The sequence below is a fragment of the Daldinia decipiens genome (assembly GCF_022478715.1).
Source record: "Daldinia decipiens strain CBS 113046 unplaced genomic scaffold F4813scaffold_68, whole genome shotgun sequence".
Lineage (NCBI taxonomy): Eukaryota > Fungi > Ascomycota > Sordariomycetes > Xylariales > Hypoxylaceae > Daldinia > Daldinia decipiens.
This window is the reverse complement of record NW_026054611.1, coordinates 1,811-22,014: the sequence shown is the minus strand read 5'-3', so window position 1 is coordinate 22,014 and position 20,204 is coordinate 1,811. Positions and strand designations below refer to the sequence as shown.

The 20,204-nt window shown below is 43.7% G+C and overlaps 6 protein-coding genes across 6 annotated transcripts; 3 read left to right on the top strand and 3 right to left on the bottom strand.

Moving 5' to 3' along the window:
* The first annotated feature begins 99 nt into the window (after window positions 1–99).
* F4813DRAFT_377827 (uncharacterized protein) lies at window positions 100–3,881 on the top strand. Its single transcript, XM_049245281.1, has one exon. It carries the CDS (start codon window positions 520–522, stop codon window positions 3,751–3,753), a length of 3,234 nt encoding a protein of 1,077 aa, XP_049094440.1. The 5' UTR covers window positions 100–519; the 3' UTR covers window positions 3,754–3,881.
* A 1,689-nt stretch (window positions 3,882–5,570) lies between these two features.
* Window positions 5,571–6,973, top strand: F4813DRAFT_400971 (salicylate hydroxylase; the record flags this gene model as incomplete). Its single annotated transcript, XM_049248336.1, has 3 exons — window positions 5,571–5,825; window positions 5,888–6,460; window positions 6,521–6,973. 3 exons carry the CDS (start codon window positions 5,571–5,573, stop codon window positions 6,941–6,943), a joined length of 1,251 nt encoding a protein of 416 aa, XP_049094439.1. The 3' UTR covers window positions 6,944–6,973.
* Window positions 6,974–7,416: 443 nt separating this feature from the next.
* On the bottom strand, window positions 7,417–12,981 carry F4813DRAFT_377824 (uncharacterized protein). Its single transcript, XM_049245280.1, has 10 exons — window positions 12,385–12,981; window positions 11,904–12,310; window positions 10,947–11,713; window positions 9,284–10,892; window positions 9,179–9,222; window positions 8,542–9,118; window positions 8,321–8,491; window positions 8,112–8,252; window positions 7,939–8,049; window positions 7,417–7,888 (listed from the first exon to the last, which is right to left on the bottom strand). Exons 1-10 carry the CDS (start codon window positions 12,446–12,448, stop codon window positions 7,568–7,570), a joined length of 4,212 nt encoding a protein of 1,403 aa, XP_049094438.1. The 5' UTR covers window positions 12,449–12,981; the 3' UTR covers window positions 7,417–7,567.
* Window positions 12,982–13,204: 223 nt separating this feature from the next.
* On the bottom strand, window positions 13,205–13,555 carry F4813DRAFT_377822 (uncharacterized protein). The gene has a single exon (XM_049245279.1). It carries the CDS (start codon window positions 13,454–13,456, stop codon window positions 13,298–13,300), a length of 159 nt encoding a protein of 52 aa, XP_049094437.1. The 5' UTR covers window positions 13,457–13,555; the 3' UTR covers window positions 13,205–13,297.
* Window positions 13,556–16,420: 2,865 nt separating this feature from the next.
* F4813DRAFT_394637 (uncharacterized protein) lies at window positions 16,421–17,934 on the top strand (the record flags this gene model as incomplete). Its single annotated transcript, XM_049247589.1, has 3 exons — window positions 16,421–16,643; window positions 16,704–17,223; window positions 17,304–17,934. 3 exons carry the CDS (start codon window positions 16,421–16,423, stop codon window positions 17,932–17,934), a joined length of 1,374 nt encoding a protein of 457 aa, XP_049094436.1.
* On the bottom strand, window positions 17,779–19,748 carry F4813DRAFT_308675 (uncharacterized protein). Its single transcript, XM_049240847.1, has 2 exons — window positions 17,995–19,748; window positions 17,779–17,944 (listed from the first exon to the last, which is right to left on the bottom strand). Exon 1 carries the CDS (start codon window positions 19,349–19,351, stop codon window positions 18,158–18,160), a length of 1,194 nt encoding a protein of 397 aa, XP_049094435.1. The 5' UTR covers window positions 19,352–19,748; the 3' UTR covers window positions 17,779–17,944; window positions 17,995–18,157.
* Between the last annotated feature and the right edge of the window lie 456 nt (window positions 19,749–20,204).

Here is a 20,204-nt window from a genome sequence, read left to right as displayed (position 1 = left end):
CTAAACTAATTAAAGCTTAGATCTGTATTGCGTGATCGACTTGTACAAAGACGAATCGCGCATTCTCGCAATCTAAATGCGATTTAACAAATTATTCGCGCCATCTTTTCCCTCGACACCCGCATGTTCGCCGCCCGGTTCACCACCGAGAACCGCTGGTTGGCGAAGAAGCGAAAATGGGCTCAGGAAAAGTATGGAGCGTCTTTGGCGTGGAGGTAGGTTAAGCCTTTACTTTTTCCCGGGGGGACTTTTAGAAGTAATAAAACCGCATCGTCTCCTTTTCGAAGCCATCTCCTTTTTTGTGCTGGTCGTGAGGCTATTTGGTATCATACGCCAAGTATTCATCGTGCTCTTTCGTTAAGAAGGGGAGTGTCCATTCTCCTGGAACTTTCCCGATCCTAGTCAAATCGTGCCGGTTTTGCCTGGTCTGATTTACTGTACCCTCGTCTCCAGGAGGAATTTGCAAATTCCTATTCCTACAAATTCTGGCTTCCAAAAAGCCCGAGAGAACCAGTTAGAATGCAATTGAAGCAGGCCGAAGGTAGTGGTGGCCCTTTGGCAGATCAAGTAACTATGCCGGAATCCAAAACCTCCCGCGCCGAATTCACCCGGCAGTCGTCGACTCTGCCTTTCGGTCAGCCCGTATCCTTGTCTTCGATATCCGGCCCTACCTATGTTACCGGCCAACTGCTCGTTCAACAAATCGCCTACACTTTGTCCGATAAGATCTTTTCATACTCCCCTGAGACATTCGATCTCGATGTTGCCGTGAAGGATTGGGCTCAGAATGGGGAGAAGAACATTCATGGATATCCTACTACCGTCTTGCCTCTTCAGACCCGTTCCGGCGCCGGCGCTTTTGCCCTTGGTTATATTTTCTCGAAAGACTTCGATTTAAGCAAGAGAAATATCCCCCAAACTTTGTTAGCACCGTCGCTTAGTTTGCGCCACCTCCGTTCGGCCTTAGATCAGTTAGCTTTATTGTATGGAGTTGCGAGCCCCTTCGTCGCCCATGTAGCCGCTACTGATTATGCTGCCGATGCAGGTCTTGTTGCGGAATATGGCACTGCTCTTCAACTTTCCGAAGAGCTCGGACTAGGTCTTATATCAAGCGGCTCCGCATATGAGGCACAGCACATCTCACTCTTTGCTACACTGATGGCTAAGATTTTACCGACTATCCATATCTACGATGGTGTTCGTACATCTCGCGAGACGTTGAGAGTTATCGATGCCTTGAGCCAAACCGGTACCGCTGAGATCTTTAAGAAGATCTCGAAGACAGCCGAAGCCTTGAACAGCCGCCTCGATAGTGCTGGTAAAGTTTTAGAACTCCTCCAGGCTTTCAACGACGAGCTTGGCACTGACTATGAGCCGTTCGAATATGTCGGTCACGACGCCGCCGAAATCGTCTATGTTGTTTTCGGTAGCGTCGAGGCCCAACTTGCCAAGCAGGTCGTACCCAAGTTGGCTGCTGATGGAATCAAGGTGGGAGCCGTCGTCGTCAGAATTTACAGGCCCTTCATCGAAGAGGCCTTTATCAAGGTGCTCCCCGCTTCTACCGCTCATGTCGCAGTTCTGGGACAAGTCCCGAACGAATCCGCCGTGTCCGATGCTTCAGTCCAATCTATCTTGTATTCGGATGTCTTGACCGCAGTTTCATTCTCGAGTAAATGGGACTCGACTCCTGTTGTTACAGATGTAAAGTACGCAGCGTCGTATGCGTTTACCCCGTCCAGTTTCGCCGCTGCAGTTACTCAGGCTATACTTAAGAATCCGGTCTCCAGTATCCAGTTGCCACAGCTCGAGTCTGTAGAACAGTACATATTCTGGGATACCGATGGTTCGGTTGCCCTCGTTGCACCAACTGTCATCGGTAGCCTTTTGTCGCGAGATTCCACTACTAATGTCTATTTCAACGAATCCTACGATAATCTAGTGCAAGGTGGCGTTGTTCGATCTGATTTAAGAACCTCTAAAATCACGATCGATGCACCTTTCGCAGCTGAAGACGCCGACGTCGTCCTAGTGGGTGACGAGAAGCTACTGAAGGAGGTGGCTGCGTCCCAAAGTGTCAAGGACAATGGCAAGTTGATCTTAAAGTTGCCTAACTTCAAGGATGAAGATGTCGAAAAGCGGATACCTTCTACTATCCGCCAGGATGTTCAAGCGAGGAACATCTCACTTTACATACTGGACTCTTCTTCGTCTCCGGCTTTCGAGACCGATTCCAATGCTGCGAGACTATTGGTTGAGCTTGCTTTCCTCAAGATCGCAAAACCTGACCTTAAACAAGAAATCCTAGACAAGTTGGCTACGCTTGAAGCTAATCTTCCTACTCTAGAAGAATGTATTGATGCTTTAGACAAGTCTCTCAAACGCCTCGAAGTTCCAGAATCCTGGGCTGAGAACGCCGATGACGCGACACAAAATCTCCCCCAGGTCTTGAAGATAAATAGCTTTGCTACGTTTGACAAGCAAGAGCCGGAGCAAGATTTACAGCTTGGCAGCTGGGAGTCTGCTGCGAAGGGTCTCGTTTTCAAAGAGGCATACAATACCGACATTTCTCTACGTCCGGACTTAACTGTCCAGACGTACACGATTCACGTTAAAGAGAATCGCAGGCTTACACCTGGAACTTATGATCGAAATATATTCCATATTGAATTCGATCTGGGAAACTCTGGTCTTACCTATAAAATTGGAGAGGCTCTGGGAGTACATGCAGACAATGATACCGATCTTGTCCGCGAGTTCATCGAGTCCTATGGCTTGAGTGCAGATGACCTTGTCCAGGTACCTTCGAAGGATGACCCTAGTGTTCTGGAGACAAGGACCGTCTATCAATCGCTGGTGCAGAACGTCGATATTTTTGGCAAGCCTCCTAAGCGATTTTACGAATCACTGGCCGAATTTGCTACCGACGAGCTAGAGAAAAAGAAATTAGCTTCTCTTGGTACTCCAGAAGGCGCTGAAGAGTTCAAACGGCGAACAGAGGTCGACACCAGCACTTTTGCCGACGTATTTGATGAGTTCAAATCCGCTCACCCCAGCTTCCCCGAGCTTGTTCGTTTAGTTGGGCCTCTAAAGCGTCGCGAGTACTCGATTGCCTCTGCTCAAGCAGTAACACCGAATGCAGTCGCTCTCATGATTGTAGTCGTGGACTGGGTTGATTCTAAAGGCCGGACGCGTTACGGCCAAGCGACTCGCTATCTCAGTCGTCTCCCTGTCGGAGCTGCCGTTACTGCATCAGTTAAGCCTTCTGTTATGAAGCTTCCAGTACGTGACGATGCACCCCTCATTATGGCTGGTCTCGGTACTGGACTTGCTCCCTTTCGAGCATTCGTGCAGTATCGCGCAATGCAAAAATCTCAGGGCAAGGATATCGGCGCAATTCTCCTATATCTTGGTTCGCGCCATCAGCGCGAGGAGTATCTCTATGGTGAGGAATGGGAGGCATATCTGGACGCTGGTGTTATCACCCTTCTTGGCGCTGCCTTCTCTCGTGATCAGCCCCAGAAGATCTACATTCAGGATCGCATGCGCCAGACTATTAGCGACATTATCAAGGCATATATAGAGCAGGAGGGTTCCTTCTATCTTTGCGGTCCCACGTGGCCTGTTCCTGATGTCACCGACGTACTTAAGGAGGCTATTGCTGCTGAGGCTAAGATGAGCGGAAAGAAGGTAGATTCGACGAAGGAAATCGACCGTCTCAAGGAGGACGGGCGTTATGTGCTTGAAGTTTATTAGACGGTGCTTTTAAGTAGATTTACTTTCTCCACGAGCGATCATCATTTGCATTATGACCTTAGAGTTTACATATCCATAGACCACGAGCTTTTTTGACAATGTCATTCACTTTCCAGTGACTCTTCCCAATACCATTTCGCCATGTTGAGTAGTGACATTTTCATAGGCTTATAATTCGTCTAGCCTAAGATTTTACCATCCTATCTTACCCCCACAAAGTCTACCGGATGCAATCTTGGCGCTGGGGTATTAGTCCGAGCTACATTAAGTATGACATTTGCACAAAGTGCATTTATCACCAACCCCCACTCAAACCGCAACGCTCGTAAGTGTAGTAGGAGCCAATTAATCACTTGATCATAAGGTGAAAAGTCCCCCTTCGTGTAGAGATGGAGTGTAAGCGTACGCTGACATTAATCCCGCGGAAACACGGAGCTACCGACTGGTCATTGCCCTAACACTTTCTAGTCTCTATGATATATGCCCGTGGCCTCAAGCTAGGTTGCCTCCAAGATATCTGCATGATCTGTGGTACACAAAGTCCATTAATGTTACCCTTGCAATTTGTGGCTTAGAAAGAGACCTAACCATTTGATTATACTTGTGTGACTTTGCTTTATGTACTTTTCACAGGCTAGTCTCATGCATTTGAATACTTGACATGTCAGGAAACACAGTTGATAGTGGATGAGTGAGGGAATAATGTTAAGGTGTTGTTATCGATTCCATATTTTAACCAAAATTTCAGGATACTAAGCAAACAATATGCTTATTTACAGTATAACTAGTTAAAAGTAACCATCGGCTTTTTACTATAAGCTGCATTGCCATATATTGGCTGTATTAAAGTAGAATCCTAGTATGACCTAGGTAATCAGCTTTACGTTTATATAAAGGGATCTCTTTACTTTATATACTATAAGTTTATAGTACAATTGCATAACACCCTTTAGTACGTAATATGTACGTTGGTGCTACTAGTAAACAGATGGATCGATGGTAACTCTTGGCCATAGAAGGTAAATCCTAGTGGTTTAAGGAAAACGATCACTACGATCTTTTATTCTTTTTACCTTTAATATCGGAAACTGTGGCGAGGACCGTTCGGTCTATGACATAAAACAATTAAAAACTACATCATATTTGGGGTTTGTAAAAGTGATTTTACAAGGGGAAAAAAAAGCAAAAGATATAGTATTTATCTCGTGGCGTCATTTCTTCGTATGCACCCCTCGCCGAGGCTTGTTTTAAGAATGGGAAAAATTAACACGTTATCTTCCTGCCGAATAGATTACTGGTATGACCTATAGTAACGACTCTTCGGAGCCGAGGGTACTATACGCTTTACTCTATGACGAGGATTACCGAGATACTTTGCTGCGAGATGATAGCCAATTTAGGGGATTATGTGTGAAGATCAACCTTTAGGTCCTCAAATGAGATTATTGTCATACTGTTTTGTTTAAATAACTCCATCCATACCCAAGTACGCGCACACCCTGTTGTGTAACAAGGCCAGCGAACTATCCTCGTTGAGGATGTCGACGCCACTGGTAGATGCAAAAGATTGGTATCTAAATTGTCTGCTTAGCCAATGACCAAGAACCAGGGACATCACTATATGTAGTTTATAGGTATGCATATGGATATCCATGAGGTAGCTATCTCGAGGATACGAAGTGAGAAGTAACAGTTAAGTAGGGAAATAATTTGCCCCCGACTAGCATATAACAAGCTAAAGACTTGCTTATAGAAGCAGAGGTTATTGAAATTTAAAACTGAAAGTTACTGGAAATCATTCTCTACACAGCTTAAATATGGCAGGCTCTCCTATTCGAGTTGCTATAATCGGAGGCGGTCTCGCCGGAATGACTCTGGCCGCAGGTCTCACCAACATTCCACAACTCGATGTTCAAGTATATGAAGCCGCAGCAGATATTGCAGGGAGTCATGGTGGTTCATACATCTTTAATAGTACTACTCAGAGAAGTTTCGAACGAGTCACTCCTTCGGCACAGGAGCTCTTGCACAAAGCTGGTGCTGTCCCTAACCAGTCGTCTCGATTTATCTTGGTGAGCAAACCCACTGGTACCTACCTGATAGTTCTTGAAGTTCAACGGTTATAAACACTCAGGGTTCGGGTCCAGATATGGGCGCTATTATTTTCGACAACTGGGCTACTAAGCTGCCCCCAGTGAGTTTCCGTCGCGCTCGGCTATTGCATGAAATCATTACCCAGGTGCCCGATGATAGTATCCACACCAGTAAGAAACTGGTTGCAATTGCCTCTAATGATCACGGTGTTGAAGTTGCCTTCGAAGATGGTACAAAGGCGCATTTTGACGCAGTTGTTGGCGCGGACGGAATATTTGGCAACGTTCGAAAGTATGTCCTGGGAGATACGGTAGCCGACAAATACGCAGCTGAGCCATCCGGCTTTTGGGACATCAGAACCATACAGCCCTATGAGAAAGCAAAGGCTTTACTTGGTGAGGAGAACTTCGAGTTGGATCGCCAATTCGTATGGATTGGTAGTGGCTCGTGCATTTTACACGATGTCCTAGAGGACCGAGCTTTAGTGCAGTGCATGATATGCAGCGCCGAGGCAGAATCTCCAAAAGACAGAAGACACCATATTACTAGAGAGTACTTAATGGAAATATTTAGTAACTGGACTGATAACCCAGTTGCTAAGGGTATGATAGACGTAAGTTACATAATAGCGTTAGCAACTCTCTCACACGAATCAAAACTAACGACTTGGAAGCTCGTGCTAGACTGTGAAAAGCCATATGGCTACTCGCAGTGGGAGCATAGGGAAACACCTACCTACTCGAATGGACGTGTCTGCATCATCGGAGACGCAGCTCACGCAACAAGTTCGTTTCATGGGTTCGGAGCTGGGACATCAATCGAAGATGCCATGGTTCTGAAGGCACTATTTCATAATATATCGTCGCCTGGCGAAATTGAAGCCGCGTTCAAAGCGTTTGATAGCGTTAGGCGGGCTAGGTCGCAGAGGGTCGTCAATTCTAGTAGAGAAATCGGAGACATCTCCCTTGAGCGCCACTCCGAGGCGGACAAGTTCAGACGAGCACTTGCTCCTAAGTTTGACTTTATCGATGCCATCGACTACGAGGAACATGAGAAGGAGGCGGTGAACAAGATGAAGGAAATTCTAACTTCTTAACTGGGTAACTAGTATGGTTACATAGAGCAGTACACAAGGAAAAGGGGTACAAATCTTGGCAACTATCGGAGTGGAACTCAAAGCCAACATTTTCAGCAATCTAGGTAGATCACACAACTGTAGCCAACAACTACATGGATCGTTCTAGTTCTCAGAAATTCCTAAACTAACGAACTGCTTCAGTTTAATTTCCCCGAATACTATGAGCATTTATCAATTAGTCATAACTCTGATCACTAGGACACTTTCTTCTATCTCATTTAGCAACAATGAAAAGCTGGCGAAACCCCTATTAAGCCAGGTACATTACTAAATGTCTTAACAAGCGTGTATATGTAAGTTAAACTACATCTTAATGCTACAGCGGTATGTTCGACAGATAATTACAGCTTTAACTATCACTAAGACTAAGATCTGATTAGCTAAAATTGAAGCAAAACACAAAAGGGGCGATAAAAGTGGATCGAATAGGGGTCCGAATAGCCTCGTTTTAATTGATAGCTGAAAGAATCAAAACAATTTAATAAGTTTAGCTCAACACATTTAACTAACTTAACTACATATTAGCCATGTTTCTGTTTATCTCCTATTGTTCTACCTTTCAACATGAGTAGCTCCAAAGCCCTAAACGGTGCTCGCCGTTGAGTCTAGTCTAGATGCGTGGGCAGACGTATGTGCCTGCTCTTCGTCTTCCGGTTTCCCCCGAGGCCTATTCAAAAGAGCCCTTAAGTGGTTTAATTGCCCCGATTGCGAAGCCAGAGGATCTTTGGCGCTATGGGGTGGTGATGGTGCTGTGGTTAACTTTCCGATACCACCCAGGATTCGTTCCAAGGAGAATACAATCGTAAACGTCACGATGAACGATACGACAATAGCGATAACGAATCCCGGTAGTCCCATCTTTGGAATAAGCACATTTTGATCAGGCGGGATCGCGAAAATAGCCTAGGCCATGGTAAGTTGAAATAATAAACGTATTATTGAAGGTAAGTTACCGTCATTAGACCTAGGGGCAAGTAGCCTATAGTCAAATATGTCAATTTTTTAATGATCGAGTTTTGAGAAATTGAGTTTCTACTGTCTTCCAAGGACCAAATAGTGGAGAGCTATATCTATATGAGAATCTTTGCATAACTGGTCAATGTAAGAGGTAAGTATTGAGACTTACATAGTCTTTATAACGAGAGTTTAAATTGACAATCTGATTAAACCTCGCGTTTAACGCAGCTAACTGGCCAAGGTTTCTTGAGAAATCGCCCAAGGAGTCTTGACACATTTTTTCAAGTACCTCACCTCTTTTGCCTGGACCCTATGACAAACGCATTAGTACCTTAAGCAAGTAGGCAAAAATGTTAACATCACGAGCATGCTACCAACCTTGTTAATCTGATTTCTCATTTCAGTTGCTGCCTCCTTAATAACGGTTATGGAGTCTGTGAGGCTGTTGCGTAATTCTATCAATGATTCCAGGCTCCATAAACTGAGTTTCAACTGGTTTAATGACTCCCCATCCTTAAGCATATCTTCGTCGTCGAATATTACCTTTTTCTGTTCTTGGCTAAGCTACGAAGTCAGAAAAGTGTTAAAGGAGTACTTACATCAATCTCAAGTGTTTGGGTGAAGTAATCCATGGCCTTTCGGTAGTCGTCTTCCATTTGTTGGCACAATAGCCCTAATAGGGCTAGAAAGACAAGACAACGAGCACTTTGGGGTTGATGAATGAACTTTTCCCATAATGCTCGGCATTGTTTATTGACGTCCTCCCACCTTGAGCCCAGCCGTTCCGAAATGATGGTGCATTGACTGAAGTCGCCGAATTTATTTGTAGATAGGACAATAGAAGAAATCTTCAATTCCACGACAATTGGTACTGCTTGTTTTTCACCTACAGCCTTTTTATGCAGGTCTTCAAGTAAATGCGGTACTGTGATCGGTTCATTTGACCTTGCCTTGAATATACTATCTTGATAGTCGTTATTTTCTTTCCTACCCTTCTGTGTAACCTTTGACATTGACCAGCCTCGGACGGTTATTCGTGCGCACCAGGTGTTGCTGATTTGACAGGAGAAGTCGGGCAATGCCGAGGCATGGCCAACAAAACAGTCACTGGAGTCTACATGGAAGGCCTGCCAAAATAGACTCAGGAAACGACGTTCGAATATCCTTTCGAAAGGACTGTTATACAGTTAGTTCGGAATCGAGTCAGAATAACTACAGCCTTTTTAGAAAACCCACGTTGACAAGATAATCGTTCGATGTTGAACACCTTGGTCAACAAGCTATAATATTTTGTCAGTCCTGATCGGTATAAGGAAGTACGTAAATATTGAGACGTCTTACACTACTCGAAAATCTTTTCCTTATTTTAGCGTTGGTATTGCTGTCCCGTTTCCTATCAGTGACACGCAATATGTCACTATTATACCCTTGCCAAGTATAATTACCCCATTGCTCAGGTATAGTGGCTTTAAAATCGACGATGGAAAATGTATGTTCCTTGAGAATTTCTTCAACATTAGAAGATTTCTGTTCTGGAATAGATTCCCGTCCACTGCTTGTTTGCGGCCGGTGAGACAGAAAGATCTTTAACTTTTCCTGAGTCTCTTCAGAACTAAGCCTTTCTAGTGTATTATCCAGTGAGTTGAAGAAGCTCAACGGGTGATACTTTTGAGGAGGTCGGTACTTCTTCCATTTAATTGCTGGCTGCTTTCCGGATGCTTCTAGCCTGGCTAGAATTCTCTCTGTTGAAGAAGTTTTATTTCGTATTATGACCTTGAGGTCACCGATCTCGCTCAACTCCATAGCCGAACACGAAGAACGGTCATCTGCCGTGCTCGCAGAACTTGCTGAATCTAGATGCAAGTCTTTATTGTAGATACTCAGTAGGGTAGATGCCAAGACGCTCGTTGCCTCCGATTGAAATGAAGCCTTATTTGTCCTTTCCCAGCATGGAACAAGGCATACCTCCCCGTTGATAAACTGGGAAATATTACGCCTGCTTTTCTCAATATTTTCAGCAATTTGCTCCCGGAGATTGCCATCGACCTTTGTGTATTTGTAACTATTTGCAGACAGCTGACTGTGGTGACAGAGCGCATAGATCTCCCAAGGGCCGGTGGTTGGCCCTCTCACGCCATCCTGGAGACGACCCGGATTAAGGCTTCTGGTGGGATCACGACCTAAAATATATTTGGCCATAGTCATCGCGACCGAACCTTGCGATCTGGAGTTTTCTGCTCTTAGAGACTTAGCTAAGAACCCTAGTCTGTCCAGAATCTCGTTGTCGGCACAGAACGGTACATTAGATGATAGTTTCTCTGCCGCGATACGCCTAACGTATCTTTCCATTTGCTTGACCTTACTTCTGAGGTTCGGCTCCTTGCACACTTTAGGAAGAGGTTTCTGTCTTTCTAATAGGTTCATAACCGACACGTAATGATACCACTTCAAGAACGCCACTTTATCCTTTGTGCCGTCTTTTGGCACTAGGTGATCGGGGGCGAGGTAATCATCGAGGGGACTTTGTCCTTGGGTCCAATCCCACGCAATTTTGAAATTTTCGCATTTCCTTACAACATACCATATTGAAATTGTTATATAGTAATAGTTCGAATGGAAAGCTTTGGATGAATGCGGAGGAAGGTTAGTTCTTAGCCCCGGTCGGAGAAAAGCGAGGACAATGTAAGCAATGACTTGTTCTATGTGCACTTGAAGCCGCTCCATTTGGGATATAATAATGCCGTTCAGAGCACGTATCTGATCCGAAGAATATTCGGGGCGGTAGATAAAGATGCCTTTTCTCGGGACACTAGATTGGCTTGAACCCAGTGATTTAACACTGATCGTGTCCTGACTCTCATCTAGCTGCGGAACTGAAGAATCATCTCTTGGAGTAATGGTGATTTTTGATAAAAGCCGGTAAGTTTTGACAAGGAAGCGTACATTCCAGCTGTATAAGATGTGAGCAATCGGTCTTATTTCTTCAAGTTCATGAACTACTTACAATAGTGATTGGAGATCAATTGTTGGCCGCACGAACAAATTACTGACTAGAGCTAGGGCGTCTTCTTGGAAACTAGTTCCATGATTTGTAGAAAAGGTTGTTGGTATAAGTTCGACCGTTAAGATCTTCTCCATGCAACGTCCGATTAAATCAACTTCTGATAACCCAGAATAACGAGCAATTTGATCTTCTCGATATTGAAATATAACATCCCACATAGTCGCTGTAGCCATCGTACTGTACGGATCAACCCCAAGATAGTTATACGTTTCCTCTGAAGTCGGTGTTTTAGGCCAAGGCTGTTCATGTTCTGCTTTTCGCAGTCTTAGTTCGGAAATAAATACAACATGTGTATCATTAGATTGCTGTCCTTTTGGCCTTTGTGATTTTGTTTCTGGTAGTTTTGCGGATATATAGAATGAACCCATACGCTTGCCTATGCCACACTCATTCTCCTTTTCAGATGGGGTTTCCAGATGCAATAACTTGTACTCATCGCCGCATAGTTGGTGTACTCGAAATTCCAGTTGAATCTTATTCATATTGTCCTCAATGATTCCAAGGTGTGACCTAACTGTGGTGTATTTGACTTCTGTGTCGCTGTCGCCTGTGCTGAATATCCCGAATTTAATTGGCCCTCCAATAGAAAGGATGAGCTGACCATCCCAACGCGAGAGGGTACATGAATCAGCTTCCGGGCGACATCCTTTCTCAAGTCTAATTATTTGGTATAGGACATCATCCTTGACGAATGAAACAGTCGCGCACTGTAGGTAGCGTTTGGAGGTCAGTAAATGATTTGTTTCTAATCCGGCCAAAGAAAAAGAAAAAGGCTGTGAGTAGTAATTTAGGGTCATCCATATTTTATCCTAAGAATATCGAATCCGATTTGGCATTAAATGTGTGTTCAGATGAAGGGTTTAATGTATGATAATCTATGCTCTTAGGGATATTTACCGTTCCTGTCTCACGATGATCTGGCTCGCCATATTTATTCAATAGTAGAATATATTCGTGAAACGGCCAGCGATAGTTAAAGCAGCCCCTTTCAATCATATCTCCAAGTTCGAACATAGAAGGCGGATCTTTCGAGCCATCTCTTTGCTGGAACAGCTCCTGATTATCCGGTATCCTGAGACCAAATGTAGCATTTACCACCTGTTGTCTTTGTGCGCGGGAAAGAGATGAGTGGTACGTATGTTTGAAGCCACCATGAGCAAATATAACACCTTTTGTCTTGTCTCGGGCGCTCATATGGAGCAGGCCTCCACCATAGTCGCAAGATGCGGCATATCCATTATCACCAAAATCAAACGAACAAGCAGAATCATTGGAGAAGTCTATATAGTTGATATAAGTAGAACCTAAGATCGATTATTCAAATTAGTTCTTGTAATTGCACCAGCCTGCTGTGAATTTATTATGCCTAAAAACTTACAACGATCCTGACGGCGTAACCAGTTGAAGGATTTCGGAACATCTGGATCTGCCTTTGAAGCCATGATAAAAATGTTATGATCAATAGAATGACTTTGGTATAAATGGAGAAGTGATATTGATGTAAAAAGGCTAAAGTAATCTCATTTTATTTGCGTTGGGGATGAGTATTAGGGCTTGGTTTTTATAATACTTCATACTATGAACGTAGTATGCATGCTAGATTAGGACCGGTAGTGTTTATTTACTTCGTTAAAACTTAATGTAAGCAAAGTTGATTACAAGACCTCTGACCATCAATCTCGGTGACTCGTCTCGGATAATGATCCGGAGTAATTTTTATGAATGTACCAGGTCTTTACACATTATTGACAGCTGAACTTGCTAGTAGGGTTACATTCAGGGGTTTGAATTTGATAACTCACATGAAAAATTTGAGCGGCTGAAAATATTCCTTGCAAGGTAGGGGTAATAATATTCACGTTCCAATCTTTTTCAAAGCCATTATCATCGTGGAAGTGGAACTGCATTCACCGGTAAACTTGCCTTGTGGGAATTGATTTGTAACTCAATGCGGCTCTATAAACCGGTGCTTGAAACTTCCTAGAAGGTTAATTGTCTTTAGAAAGTGAGACTTGATTGAAATAATATCCTAAACCAACCCCTGACTACTTACGCGTAACGGATCGGAATAAGGGGCCAATACATTTACTCAGCCCTTCTTGGCGTATGCAACAATAACAATCGTCTCCTTCTCTCTCTTAATATCCAAGCCATTCCAGCCCCGGGCCCCCCAATTGCTGTAATAGTTACAAGTGTCAAAAGGGGGTTATTACCACGAGTTCTTCCGGCGAATACCTTGTCCAAAATGAAGGAATATTTCCAAGGATGACAACGGAAATATTGAGGAATACCTACCTAGGTAGGTATCTATACTGGATGAAGTGGTGAGCTGATTCGGCGATCTGAGTTGGGCTTCCACGTTGTACAAGACCGGGATTTGGGATGTAGGGTGTAAGCAAACTGAACTTTGGGGACGTAAGCGCGAGAATAACAACGGCCCAATGCACCATGGCACTAGAAACACCAACGATATAGTAAGAAAGAACCGCTGGACTCGAAAATATGTCACCAGTTCTGGCTACGGTATTACTGACGAGATCTTAGAATAGTCCTACGACAAGACGACAAAAAAATATCATGCAGTGCCGTACGCGACCTGCGAGGGTAGCTATGATAGATAAGTTTCCAATGTTTAAAGAGTTATAGGGAAATATAAAAGGAAAGAAGAGCTTGAGATTAAATTAAGTCCATTTATCAATAGCAACCCCTATCATACTCGGCACTTAGCATTAATTAAACCTAAACTTAAAAGCACTACTTTAAGAAAAACAACGATTAGTAACCGCCACATCGTCAAACGGTACGCGATACTTTGGTTTTATTAGTTGATTGAAATTTATAAGTTGTTTGGTTTCGGATTTTCCAAGGCATTGAAAAAGCTCGGATAGCATTGACTAGCTTCAACTCAATAGTGCAAGCGGATTTCGGCTGCATAGCGCTTCCACGTCAGCTTACGATAAATCCGGTTTAACATCTTATCTTTATAACGAACTCGTACACGGGAATCTAGCGGTGAACATCTTCTAGCTTTAGTTGGTGAACTTCGAAACCAATGGGTTTTAATAATGGTACTGCAAACGTTTATTCCTAACAAATAACGAAGAGTTTGTTAAGCAGCTCCCTAGTGTTTAGTATAGACTCAAAATGTTGAGCAGATTTTCTAACCTATTATCACTGGTAGGTTATTGAAGACACCGTATCGTCGCAAATTAATTTATACCCATGCAAGACTATATGTAATCATCAACCACTGTGCAATATTAATCATTTGAAACTTTAGTATGGAAGATGAAGACGCTCGGCATCGTATAATCCTTAAGAACGTTCTTAATCTCTCCTTCACTTATTTGCCCCGTCAGATGACTAGACTTGTTGGCCGCGCGGTTATAAATAATATCCCGATAGCCTTATGCTACTAATGAATCTACAATCCATCTCCTTGGTTCTCCTTTATATTGCTAATCATTAGATGTTTTAATAGTGTTTAAGTATTCGACCTACTTTTTCTCTACTTGACTCTCACACTCCCTAAATGTACTTTATCCTATCATTGAAGAATTGTCTGTAAATTTTTACTTCGCGGCAGTAATACCTAAGGCACTGAGCCTTAGATTAGGTACTTTTGTGAGTTCACCGGCGGTCCAAGCTGTGTCCAAGAGTTGGCGGTAGCCGTGCGTACCTAGGTACCTCTTAAGGCTGTACGTCAACACATTATTCGGAGGGGTTTCAATTAGCTCAAACCAGCTATTATTAGAAACATTTCAAAATCACTTCCAAGGTTCTATTACGTAGTTGGGAGAGGATTCAAGATACCTCAAGCACCTCTTATGTTAACTTGTAGCTTCAACAAAAACACATCTTAACCATAAGGTGTTCTCGAACGTGTATAGTTATTTGATATAGTTAAAGCTATTTCATAGTTTCTATCAAGATTCAAGAGAGATGTCTTAGAGCTTACTATATTGTAGGCGATTGATTATTATGAAGACATCGTGACTAGTCCTTCCTACATGGGTTAGAATCACAGCGGGACCCTTGCCATGTCGACCCCACGGTTCAGGAGCGCATACGCTACTCTCGGCCCCGCAAAGGATCTCGAAACATTGTTTAGACCCATAATAAGCACGTAATATTAATGAAAGAGTCGATGGAAATGGGGGGGGGGGTTGATATTAGCCGCTAGTTCACCTTGTGTTAGGATTCAAGAGCCTGTCAAGAAATGCTTCTAGATTGGACCTCATGGAAGGATGTCGTAAAAGCCTGCGCTAGTAGTCGAGCTCACGTCAGTCAATACACCCCCGCCTTCGGGCATAAAAAACTAAACAATACATGAAAATACCTTTTTTTCTTTCTTGTCTTCCCGGGAATATATCGTATGGGGCATCAAAAAGAAAGCTGCCTGAATATACGTCAACACAACAACATGTTACATGTTACTGAGCCGCTCTCTGGAAAAAAGTAAGAAGTTCAAGACACGTGGGCTAGCGGACTGACATAAGACGAAAAGCCATGTGGATGTGATTTGGGACGTGATTGATAATGTAGGGCGCTGCGTGGTTTGGCGCCTCACAGTCTCACATAACTTATGTGATGCGAGAGTTAGTAATTGGCTCGCATCCACGCACCCAATCTACGAGTCTATGAGATGGCTGCTCTTTTTAAGGCATTGATTGTTACACAGAACGTGGCAGTTGGTTGTTTCGATACGACCTTCTATGCATGCCATATACCTTAGCTTCCTCTCCTGGGTACCTAATCGACTTTGTATGTGCAGGACTTTAGTCGAGATCCTTCGAGATTTCCTCTAGTCGTTTCCGTCACTAGCACAGATCATGCTTCATTAACTCCTCAAGATAACTAAGACTAAGACAATTATATCTTACCAATATTACAACTCTTCCACCGAAGATAGTTCTGTACCTGGGGGCATTAGAATAGGCCTAGCCAATATGATGACTTGGTGATGCTGACCCATCTTATACGCCTATCAGCTCAGATCTTGGCGGTCCAGTAGACACGCAGGGCGAGTAGGCTTTTATAAAAAGACACAGCCTGCTTACGGGTGTTACATGATGCCACCCTGCCATTCCTCAGCTGGCCTATAGTGCTGAGTCGAGGGGGTCCGTTTCGACAACTTCTTACCCACTTACCACGTTGATTCGCATGCATGTCAGCCCGCCGGCCACGCATTCTGCCCGAGGGGCTGCTGCTCCAAGTAGATGAATTGATTGAACCTAATGTATAGATAGAGTTCTTACCCACTCGTTCGCGGCCATGTGTCGGCTTGGGAGGACTTCGTTCTTTATAACCATTATTTGCTGCTCCGACAGCAATCTCCCGTTTTCACTTCGCTCTGGCCCTAGGACGACTCGAGCGATGTGGGAGGGGTTGTCCGGCGGGAAAATCTGAATTTAATGGCGGTCCTCTCATTGATAACCTCGGCCAAGTTGGATACGTCCCTTGACGTGCCCGCCCTCAATCCGCCGAATGATATCACATCAAACTTTGGCCATCCGCCAAACAAAAACTACATTTCCCAAGCCGTAATACCAACATGTTTGGCTCTCACAACTATAGCCGTCCTTCTCAGGACATGTCATAGGCTGTTCTGTGTCAAGAAAATTGGGTTTCCTGACAGTAGGTTACTCACCAACTAGATTTTATTATTTACCTAGGTATTCTAACATTCAGTTCTAGTATTAATGTTAATATCTCTTGGCTGTTATATCGTATGTGCATACCTGAATTATCGGCTGGTAGAGGACCCTGGCGCCTTCGTTCATCAATGGGATGTCCTACTAAAGAACATGTCGGATATCCTCTTTCCCCTATTCCTCAGTGGTAGTTTCTACATCGGAGCTGTTCTGGCAATAAAGGCGGCAATACTTCTGGATTGGATCCGTTCACTCATTCCGTACGGCGTGCGGAACAATTTCTTCTGGTTCTGTTATGGCGTGCTGGGCGCGAATGTCATATTCTACATCGTAACTCTCTTCCTCATGAACTTCGCCTGCGTTCCTATTGAGAAAAATTGGAACCACCTATTCGTCGGCGGCTCCTGTCCGGTCAACAGGAAGGCCCTCAGCATCTCGTCAGCTGTGCTGAACCTTTGCTCGGATATATCAATTCTGCTTCTGCCGCAGCACGTCATCTGGCGCTTGGACATGTCAACAAAAAGAAGAATCGGCGTCTGTGTTATCTTTGCTATAGGTGTTTTGTATGTGCGAACGGTTATATCTTCCATACTTCTATATTTCCATTCGTGCTTTTGCTCTATATTATCTTATGTTAAGCTAGGCTTACTCTTTATGTTATCCTTTCTTTCGACACGTCTGAATTTGGTGGGCGACAGAACGCTAATATCAGGAAACACTACAGCTGCTGTGCTTCAGCAGGGTTACGCCTTCGTGCGATACTCAACTATTCTAGGTCAGATGATATAATCTACTACACGGCACCTGTGATGCTCTGGGCTCTTGCCGAGATGACTTGCATGTTCCTCATTTTCGGTACTCCAAGCGCAGTCAAGATCCTGCCGGAAATTCGGTTTCTTGACCGGTTTACTTCATCACCACGATCGCTTGGAGAACGACTTACTCGACGCTCGGGTTCCAGAGCTGGTATACCGTCATGGCCTGGATCAGATATGATAAATAACCCACAAGCGAATTCATCATACGCGTACTATCGCAGGATAAACAATTTCAATCGCGGCGTGGTTCTGACAACGATAGGCTCTCAGGGAAATATGCGTTCCGATTCTATAGAACATCTCAAGGACCATGTAGTAATACAACCCCCTGAACGCGGAAAGATAATGCGGACTACACACTTCGAAACGCACGAGGAATATGGAGATTTTGAGCGCGACTTAGCTCTATGCGATGGATATGACCGCCAGCATCCCTGGGCAAAGGACCGTATCTAGAAATGCGGTTCTTTCATATAGATTAATACACGTTTTAATCTTGATATCGAATTTCAATACCTTTCACATCACTGATACGATGCCATTCTGTAATGGTCCAGGGCATAGGAGCCAGAAGAGATTAACGCAATTTCGTACATGCATAACAGGTTATACCCTGACTAACTCGTTGATCTTAAAGTGCTAACTAAAGATCTTCCTAGAAGGGTGTAGCCGTCGCAACCTAGGCTTTCCCTTTAGCAACGTTTGTGTCAGTCCCTGTCTTGGGGTTACTGCTTGCATCCCACTTCGAATACAAGTCCTGGGGGAGCATCTTCTTCTGGGTTGAGAGTTTCGATAGAATCAACTTGCGTTCCCTGGCGTCATACCTTAGTGTCACACTCTCGTTACAATCCTTCACGATTTTGACGATTTTGCGGATCAACGCAGCCAATTTTCTCAAATGCCTTTGGTTATCCTGTTCCCATCTCTTGATTTGAGCGGTGACATCTTCCACCGTTGGAATCTGGAACACTCCACGCTGATGATAAGCTCGTACTAGCCTAGGGGTCTGTGATACCCAGAGTTGTGGTGTGACCTCACGAATATCGAGGGGCTTGTGGGACACGCGAGTTTTGATTTCAAGCGTCGAGTTGAGAGAAACTGCTTGGCCATCTTGTTGGACAACTAGCTTCGACCCCTTAGTAGTAGTAGTCCCTGCATTGCTGTTCGTCGGCGACAGAGACAGTGATTCGAATACGCTTGTCAGGTCAACAGGCGACTGTACTTTATTGGTTGAAGACGACGATGAGCCCGCCTTAGTATCCACATATCCGTCTGTCTCGTGGCGGACGATGATGCTCAGTCCACCAAAGCGATACGAGATGATTCTATAGTGTCCAGTACTACCAACAATCTTATTAGTTGTACAGGCCTTTTCGAATTCGTGTCCAAACCCCCTAAACTCATCAGGGCCGATAAACTCATGGGTGGCAGTTTCATCGCGGCTGAATATCGCAGTATTCTTGTTAACCTCGATGTTGATAGTGAACTCCTCGAGTCCGTTTCTGGAAGCAGTAGGATCAATAAAAGTCAGAAGTTTGCGGATATTATTTCGATCAGTCACAACATCAACGGATTGGATGTCGAAGGAGGGGTCTGTTATGTAGAGAGCACGGAATAGGGGCTCAAGCGGACTGTCGGGGTGACGAGCCGCATTTTGGGCAATATAGATAAGGCCGGTGTCCTTTTTTAGCCTCTGAGGAACCTTTGGGGCATTCCAAAGTGCTGGGCTACCAGGGACAGCTATGGTAGGGTTAGGTGATTCAATCCAATTGTATGAAGACAAGTATTTGACATCAGTGATTGATGCAGTAGGGGGAGCATCGAGGTCTTGAAGATCTAAGGGAGAAATCTTTGCGATAACTTTGGACGACATTGTTCGATATGGTGTTGAAATAATTAAGTTAGAAGAAGCCTTAAGGTAAATCGAATGAATGGGATTAAACTGAATGAATGGAATATTGTGAGAAGAAGGAACATGAGGAGGAATATAATAGGTATAACCCCGCTATTTTGACAATAATACAAACATTCTGCCTGGTCAGCCTGCCTTCGTATAACTGCCTCTTAGGCCTCAAAATATATGCGGTCGCACAGCATAGCCTGCCTGCCTTCCATTCTTTCAAACGGTCACATTAATTCACACGATTTGTTTCTGAGGCCCAATTAATAAACCATATGATGTGGGGAACTGCCTATGCCGGTAGCCGTCACTGCCATAATATGCTGTGAGCCTGCCAGGCCTCCTATGTCAAGATTTAACTATGGAATGGTGAAACGTGCTAGCTCAATAAACAAGGCAGGCTTTAAGAAGGAACAGTTTGGCTGAATACCTAACCTAGGTGTCACATGACCTAAGGTCATTAGACCCACTTAGTGTACACATAAGTATACACATCTTATAAATATTAGATATTCTTCCTAGATATTTTATAATATAATAATAATAAAGATAATATAATATATTATTATAATTAATAATTCCATTATTTCTTTTACTTTTATTAACATAAGACCATACAATTTAAAACGGGAAAACCAAACCAAATTAAACCAATTAAGTTATTTACTAGATTTATTTATTCAAGCCATTATCTACTAAACAATCCTTAAACCTAAATTATTATCTACCTAACAATCTTTACCGTCCCGATTATCTGCCCTATAAACATCCACTTAATCAATTAATTATACCTTATAATTTTAACAATATCATACATTAAATATAA